The sequence below is a fragment of the Coregonus lavaretus genome (assembly GCF_964263955.1).
Source record: "Coregonus lavaretus genome assembly, chromosome: 7".
NCBI lineage: Eukaryota > Metazoa > Chordata > Actinopteri > Salmoniformes > Salmonidae > Coregonus > Coregonus lavaretus.
In genome coordinates, this window is record NC_139994.1 from 49,348,884 (window position 1) to 49,356,974 (window position 8,091).

The following is an 8,091-nucleotide window of genomic DNA, read 5'->3' on the forward strand; positions in this document are numbered from 1 at the left end:
TTGGCAACCAAAAAAACAGGATGCGAATAATTGGGGTCCCAAGGCAAAACCAGTTGAGAACCACTGATTTAAGGAAGATGGACAAGCTAATCCCAGAGCTATAACTCTAGCATTCTACATCATATCTCTCCCTCTCATTCTCTCCCCCTCTCTTTCTCTTTGTCTGTTTGCCCCTTTCACTTTTTTTCTCTACCCTTCATATCTTTTTTCTCCTTCCATCTCTCTCTCTCTCTCTCTCTCTCTCTCTCTCTCTCTCTCTCCCTTTCTCCTCTTTCTCTCACCCCAAAAAGAGAGGAACAAAAGATCAACCTGAAAATATAAACATTCAGCTTGTGCTACTGTAACACAGTCCAGGAGTCTTCCCCTCCTTCCTCCCAGGCCTCCCATGCTTTGATAGTCCAGCCAAGATGAGAGGAAGAGAAGAGGAGATGTTGCACTGCATCCACCACACTCTCTCCTCACTGGTGTCCGGCTAGTCCTGATAACAGCTGTTGGTATGCACTAGGAATCCGCTCTGTGTCATGTTTTTCCTTTGAGTCCTATAACTGACTAGCCTGATCCTAGATCTGTTTGTGCTGTCTTGCCAGCTGCTATGGTCATTGTCAAGACAGCACAAACAGATCTGGGATCAGGCTAGTAACTTAACGGGTGGCCAAGGAGGAAGGGGGCTATATGGAAGCAACACAAAGTCCTTCTATCTATCTCAATACATTCCAAACATGCTTGAATGGAAACAAGTCCCCAAACAGCTAGCTATAGTATACACACATCACATACCCACAATTCTTCCTTATTACTTTAACTTATTCTAGCTAATTCAATAAAACCAACTTATCAGACAAAGTCACTCTGTGATTCCAAATTATTGTCCCTCCTAGACCGTCTGTCAGATGTGTGGTATCCAGACTAAAGTATTCAAATACCTCAGTCCAGTACTTGAAGCTACCAAAGGACCAGACATTCACCCTCACCCATCCACAGTATCAGGTCCCCAACCACCCCTATACTCCAGTACTTCCAGTCTCCAATCTAAAGTTTAGACAACACTATCTCTGCCAACAACAGCACAGTCCAGGGGTGCCGGACACTGACTACTTACTTAGACCCCTGGCACCCCTAAAGCACAGACTCCAACAACACCAATCGCTAGACCAAGCCTGGTGGCGTTTCAGAGACACACAGAAACACAACACCAACATCAATATCAAATCCTGAGTTTTGTGGCTGATGATGGCCCGTATGTGGGTCTGAAACATATACTGTGGATCGCTGTTGTTTTTATCTTTCAGAAAGTCCATTACAACACATGTTTGTATACAGTAGCACATTTATATATAAAATATATCAGGTTTTTATGCCTTGGCCATTTTGAAGTAATGGTAGAGATTTGTTATGGTCATAGAGATTTGCCTGCCTATCGGCTAGACCAGGGATATTCAAATCTTACTGCAGTACTGATGGTTTTCTGTTCTACCTGATAATTAATTGCACCCACCTGGTGTCCAAGGTCTAAATAAGTCCCTGATTACAGAGAAAGAATGAGTAAAAAGCAGTGGAACTGGCTTCGAGGTGCAGATTTGAATTTGAGAGGGCTAGACAGACCGAGACAGGAAGCAGTGCGGTCTAGCTTAGCGTCACACGCCATCTTCCTCCCTCAGAGCCTAGATGTCTGTCTGCTTACACACACACATGCTCACACATGCTCACACACACATACACACACACACACACAGTCTGCTCTCTGCAATTAATTAAACCACAAAACAACGATTAATAAGCAGACTGCCTTTTGACTCGACATCTGATTGTGATTTGGGATTTGGGAGGCGTTCTCATTGATGACGCTGATGGCCTCTCCTCTCAACATATTTCAGGGGCAGTGTTACATTTTTGTTATTACCTAGCAGCAACAGCACAACTGATTCAACCAATCATCAAGCCCCCTCATTTGTTGAACCAGGTGTGCTGGGCTGGAACAGAAATGTGCACATGGTGCTAATAATGGGCATAAACTGGTCCCTGCAATCTAGGGAGACCCGTAGAGAGAAAACAGCATTGATTGTTACCCATTTACTCCTGTAGAGAAGAGAAGATTGTTAGCTAGTTTCGCTCCAATTAGAAAACGGGATAATCATCTGATTTGCTACTGGCGCCTTCCCTTCCGCCCCTCTTGGTTACGGGTGATCGGTATCCAACGACGCTGATGGTTAATACAGCCTTCAGTCATCGTGCGGCCCGTTGTTTGTTTTTCGTTCTGCAGTCTCCTAACTCTCCAACAATCACAGAGCTTACTAACTGTGTTGTTCACTGAGTAACCTGTTGATTAAATCGTTGGCCCAGACATGTGTTGTTGGGCTGCCTCAGACCAGACTATCTTTCAATAAAGGTGTTCGTAATGTCTGCGAATGTTCTCCTACATCTAATACAGAAGAGATCAGACAAGCTTACAAGGAGAGAATCAAAGAGGTTAGAATGTGTTAAGCTGGAAGCGAGGTACATGTGACGTGTGTGTATGCTCAGCTGAGGATGGGTGCAGAGACACAGAGAGGGAGGGAGAGAGACAGAGAGGGGGGGAGCGAGAGAGAGAGAGAGAGAGAGAGACAGAGAGGGGGGAGCGAGAGAGAGAGAGAGAGAGAGACAGAGAGGGGGGAGCGAGAGAGAGAGAGAGAGAGAGAGAGAGAGAGAGAGAGAGAGAGAGAGAGAGAGAGAGAGAGAGAGAAAGAAAGAAAGAAAGAAAGAAAGAAAGAAAGAAAGAAAGAAAGAAAGAAAGAAAGAAAGAAAGAAAGAAAGAAAGAAAGAAAGGAAAGAAAGAAAGAAAGAAAGAAAGAAAGAAAGAAAGAAAGAAAGAAAGAAAGAAAAAAAGAGAATAAAAGAGAGAGCAAGAGAGAGAGCGAGACCCCTGCCAGGCCTCTCTACACACTGATACATGGCCTCCTTAGTGGATGAATGACACTGAATTACTTGACTTTCACTCACTGTGAGCTCACAGGCATCTTGGGGCCAAGTGGTCTGTTTTCAGAGGTGAAATAGGCAGATAGCCCAGGGTGAAACACTCTGACATCACATAATAAGCATCACCATCCTGTCTCAAACCAGCATGATGATGTCACTCTCCAAAGTACAGGGTGATGTACATACTGACAAAGGTTCTTGAAACCACTGCACTCAGAACGTGTGGTGCATGGACTCAAATGATGCCATTAGATGCAGTGTAGAAGACTCAGATAAGAGTTTCAAATGTATTTTATGTTTACTTATTCATTCAAGAGGCAACAAGAATAGAGTCAACATGGCTGTCCTTACTGGGTCCATTCCCTTGTGTCTGTGTCCTCCTACCTGTGCACTCGTACTGCAGCCCCTTGCCGTAGTGGCCCTTCTCACAAATACAGTCGTACTGGCCCGTGTGGGTGCCACACTTGCAGCTGGCCATGATGTCACAGCAGTCCGCCCCGGCATCGCACAGGGACGAGCAGTGGGATAGATCTTCCTGGATGTAGCTTCCTGTCGGCAGGTCTGAGGGGATACAAAGGTCATAAACACAAAGGTCAAAGGTCACCAGAGGATGTTAGCAACGTTTTTCTTTCATAAACCTTTTATCTTTTCCTTTTTAATTTTTAATTTTACGAACTTGCAGTTCCGTTCCCCTTACACATCTTATAGTTTTTATGATAGAACAGATGAAGGAACAGTTTGGGAGTCAGAGAAGGACAAAAAGGATGTTAGGGGCACAGACAGATGGCTGAGCCGGGGCTCGAACCCCTGTCAAGGTGGCGTGTGAGGTCTTTTCTAGACAATTTGTGATATTAGAAGGTAACCGGTGAATTAAATCAAAGGGCCACTGGTTTGGTCAACACACTGGTGGGAGAAAACTGTTTTCTGAGTCATTTTACTGAAAACGATGGAGTCAATTCCAATCCTGATAACAGAGTAGATTGCTGTAAATTGGCATACTACTGTATAAACATCTGTCTTGAGTAATAGTAAAAATGTCATGTAGGCTACGCTAAGCTAGGGCTGGATGCACTTATCTGCCTTTCTCATAAATAATAAAAAAAGAAGCAGGATTGGCCGAGTGATTGTTCTTCCTGAGAAGTAGGAACCAAACAAAGAACATTGTGGGCCAGATATTTTTCACACATGGCTGAGGATGGTGTTCGGTCCAGGGGTTGGGGTCGGCAGGGGTAGAGACCTGGGTTCAAATGTTTTAGCTACACTTAATTGATCTTGCCTGGTGGAATGAAATCAATGGTATAGGGCTGGAGCGGAAGCTATGGCTGAAACCGGGGCTGAAGCTATGGCTGAAACGGGGACTGGGACTGGGACTGGGGCTGAAGCTATGGCTGAAACTGGGACTGGGGCTGAAGATAGGGCTGAAACTGGGGCTGGGGCTGAATATATGGCTGAAACTGGGACTGGGGCTGAAGCTATGGCTGAAGCTGGGGCTATAGGGCTAAGGAGCTGGTGTTCAGATTGGAGTTTGCAGAGCCAGGGAGCAGACTTAGAGAGGGAGAGTCAGTAAAACAGAGACACACGGCAGAGAGCCCTGATAACATGCACTGGCTGCCGTGGCTCACACTCTGACAACCTTATCCCTCTTTCTGTCTGACAGAACTGATTTACCACTGTCTAGTTTCTAATATAGGCTGCGTCCCAAATGGCATAATATTCACAGTTCGGTGCTTGCATGTTGTTGTTTTATGGTCCGATGCAACTGATGTCTGAGAAACGATGACTCCGGTACTATTTCTGGGTTCTGCTCCCTCACATGGACTGTGGGAATGGAGAAGGTATTTTACCTCCTTTTTTATGATGTTATATGTTGGCTAGACACAGGGGACATACAGGGCAAACTGTGTTCATGATGTGGATGGAATTCCACAGAAATTCTTCACTTTTTAAAAATACGTTCCCAGTGGGCGCAGACGTCAGTTCAACATCTAGTTTTTATTTACATTTGGTTGAGTGATCAGGTTAAAAGTTTGGTCGAATTTCCCTTAAATGGATGACTTTTTGCAAATCCCAATTAGTTTTCCACCTTGACTCAATGTCATCATATTGAATTTTTTTGTTTGAAATGACGTGGAAACAACGTTGATTCAACCAGTTTTGGGCCGGTGGGTTAGTCACATGGCGCTGCTGTAACCTTAGTTGAGAAAAATATATCCCACTCAATATTTTCTTCCCACAAATCTCTCATTGACTCATTCTCTAACCTGGGTACCAGTCTGTTTGTGCCATCATTCCATGTTTGGCATGACAAGGAATGACAAGGAGTGAAAAGATAGCACTAACAGACCGGTACCCAGGCTATTCAAGTGCCCCTTCCGCCTCACCTTCGTGCAGCGCGCGGCGAGCCAGGGCCTCGAACTCTGCGAAGTTGTGTACCAGGTAGCAGTGCTGGTCCTTAGGGTGTGAGGCCATGTCATGTAACTCTCTAATGTTCCCCTGCCAGATCCCCAGGGTGTAGATCTCCACCCCCTGCTCCCTCAGAGCAGCTGCCACCGGGCGAGGGTCGCCCCCGTTGGAGTAGCCATCCGTTATCAGGAAGATCACCTTGGTGGCATTGGCCCGCGAGTGACGCAGGATTTGCTGTGGGAGAATGAGAGTTTTTGAAGAATGAATACAGGTGTGAATGGATGGTGGATGTTGTTGGATCGTCATCAGGTACGGCACAGAGTGAAGTGAATACAGTAACTCCATGTCTATAGCAAATGCATTCAGCCTTTACAGCAGCAGCCAGCTAACCACTAGAACACTAGAACAACCCTGTTATAGCAGAGTGGAGCTGCCTCAGACACACACATGGGTTCAAACACCATTCGAAATCATTTCAAGTACTTTATCTGTGTTTGACGGAGCTTGCCTGGCGAAATGGGGCCAGCATCGTCCGGGTTAGGGGAGGGTTTGGCCGGTGTAGGCCGTCGTTGTAAATAAGAATTTGTTCTTAACTGACTTGCCTAGTTAAATAAAGGTTTAAAAATATATATATATATATATAAATAGAATAGTCCTAAAAGTGTAAACGCCGCCCATCTGGCTTTTCTAGGCAGGTTAAAGCAAACAAAGTATTTGAATGACTTCGAATAGTATTTGAACCCAGGACAGGACTGCCTCAGACAGGGTCTGGTTCGCAGCACTAAGTTTAGCTGGAGTTTACAACCAATCCCTGTACAATTAGACAGGACATTAAAGACACAGAGAAACATTATTTCCACTGCCCAGAAGAGAAATCCTGGAGAGAGAAAGAGAGTGAGAGACATCTGCTCTGCTAGTCTGTGTTGCTCTACTGTAATGAACACAGACCTGCTACAGTTGGTATGTTTGTTCGGAATGAAATTAATTGAAATGTTATGGATGCGAGGAAAAGGGGAAAATAAGGACTATAAAGAAGATGAGGAAGTGAAAACAAGATGGCGTGAGTGTGAGACATTAATGGAGAGCAGGGGCGGCCTGTTCAATAGGGCGATATGGGCGACGCACTGCCAAACGGGAAAAGGAAGGGATTTTTTTTCTAATCAATTATATCACGGCAACAGTAGTTATCAGTGTTGTAATCTATACGTCTGATCTGCCACAGTGCCACACTGCCACTAAATGTCGAATCAGGCTAAAGTCGTGCTTCAAATGGCTCCCCCCCCTTTTGGGGCGATTTCAGTCAGGTTGAAAATCGCCCAGAAGTCTCTCATAGCCTCTAATGTAAAATCTATTTTTTTCAAATTTCAGAGCCTTCAATACAATCTCTATGGGTGTCTGAGGGCTTGCACTTACGCGCTTTCGTCATACGTAACGTAACGTAACCATGAACGTAACTGAGAAAAGAGCGGATTGTGTCTTTGAAAGAAGTTCCTTTTTGTCGGCGAACAAATGAAGATAAATTGGCAACGAAACAATTAGGACCTCCCAGACCAAATTTAATAATTCAACAGGTTTCTACTAAAGGCGGAAAGTCCTACACCCGAGGATTTTCCAAAAATTGGTACGAACGAAAAAATAACATTGCCACTCAACTTGATGAGGGATACAGGCTAGCTGTCCGCCGCCACAACGATGAGGTTAGTGTTGATAATCACAAGTTTACTGGAGAACTGAGACCAAGTAGAGACTTTGGACAGGGTGGATATGGTATAATAAAGGCAGTTTATTCAGAGGTAAAGATATCTGGAATCGCGTGCACGGACCCGTTCGTCAAACTCTTAGGGAGCTATAAATTAAGCCCCATTACTTACCATATCAGATAAGAGAAATTGCTGCAGCTACATATATTTTACATCCTGGCCCTACATAGTTCACTATTTGCATCACTTAACAAAATATTACATGTGGTCATATATGCTTGGAAAGTGGAGATGCCATAGAACGTCAAAAAAGTAAACATTGCTGGAGACACATTGCCGTTTTGGAGAAGACATCGCGTTTGCTAGCGAAGAGATTTGTTGTGGCAAATGAACTTGGGCTGGGAATTGCCAGGAACCTCACGATAAGATATATGCATCAGCATTGCGAGTCTCATGATTCTATACGTATTGCGATTCGATACTGTGATTTTATTGCGCACCATATGTCTGTTGCAGAGGGATCAGAAAGCCATGAGAACGAGTTTTGATCAGTCATGGAAATAAAAGTGCTGAAAACAAATTGGCTCCCAATGTGAAAAGATTGAGAACAAGCTATGAAGGAACAATAATGGTGTTTTGGTGCAGGTACAGCCAACTAGCGCTAAAATATTGCGATATTGTCAATACAGTATATCGTAAAGTATCACTATGTAACTCGATTTCTTTCACCCCAATCCCTCAAATTAACGGTAAATAACTGAATTGTTTGCCCCACATTTAGCTAAGATGATTAGCTAGCCAGCTAAAATGTTTTATTTAGTTAGCAGTCGCATCTACAATAGTTTACTGTCAATAACATGTCTCCAAAAATGACGTGGTGTCTCCAATTGTGTTGACATTTTTACAATTGCGATGCGCATCCATGAGTATCCACTTTCTGTAGCTCAGCTGGTAGAGCATGGCGCTTGTAACGCCAAGGTAGTGGGTTCGATCCCCGGGACCACCCATACACAAAAATGTATGCACGCATGGACTG

At 44.4% G+C, this 8,091-nt stretch overlaps 1 protein-coding gene across 1 annotated transcript in view; it reads right to left on the reverse strand.

Annotated features, from left to right (window-relative positions):
- Window positions 1-8,091, reverse strand: part of svep1 (sushi, von Willebrand factor type A, EGF and pentraxin domain containing 1) — a gene marked incomplete at its 5' end in the record, with an annotated part of 111,231 nt that overhangs the window by 80,143 nt on the left and 22,997 nt on the right. The window contains 2 exons of the mRNA XM_084166004.1: window positions 3,337-3,513; window positions 5,334-5,589. Coding sequence (XP_084022130.1) covers window positions 3,337-3,513; window positions 5,334-5,589 — 433 coding nt within the window. The remainder of the gene's footprint in view (window positions 1-3,336; window positions 3,514-5,333; window positions 5,590-8,091) is intronic.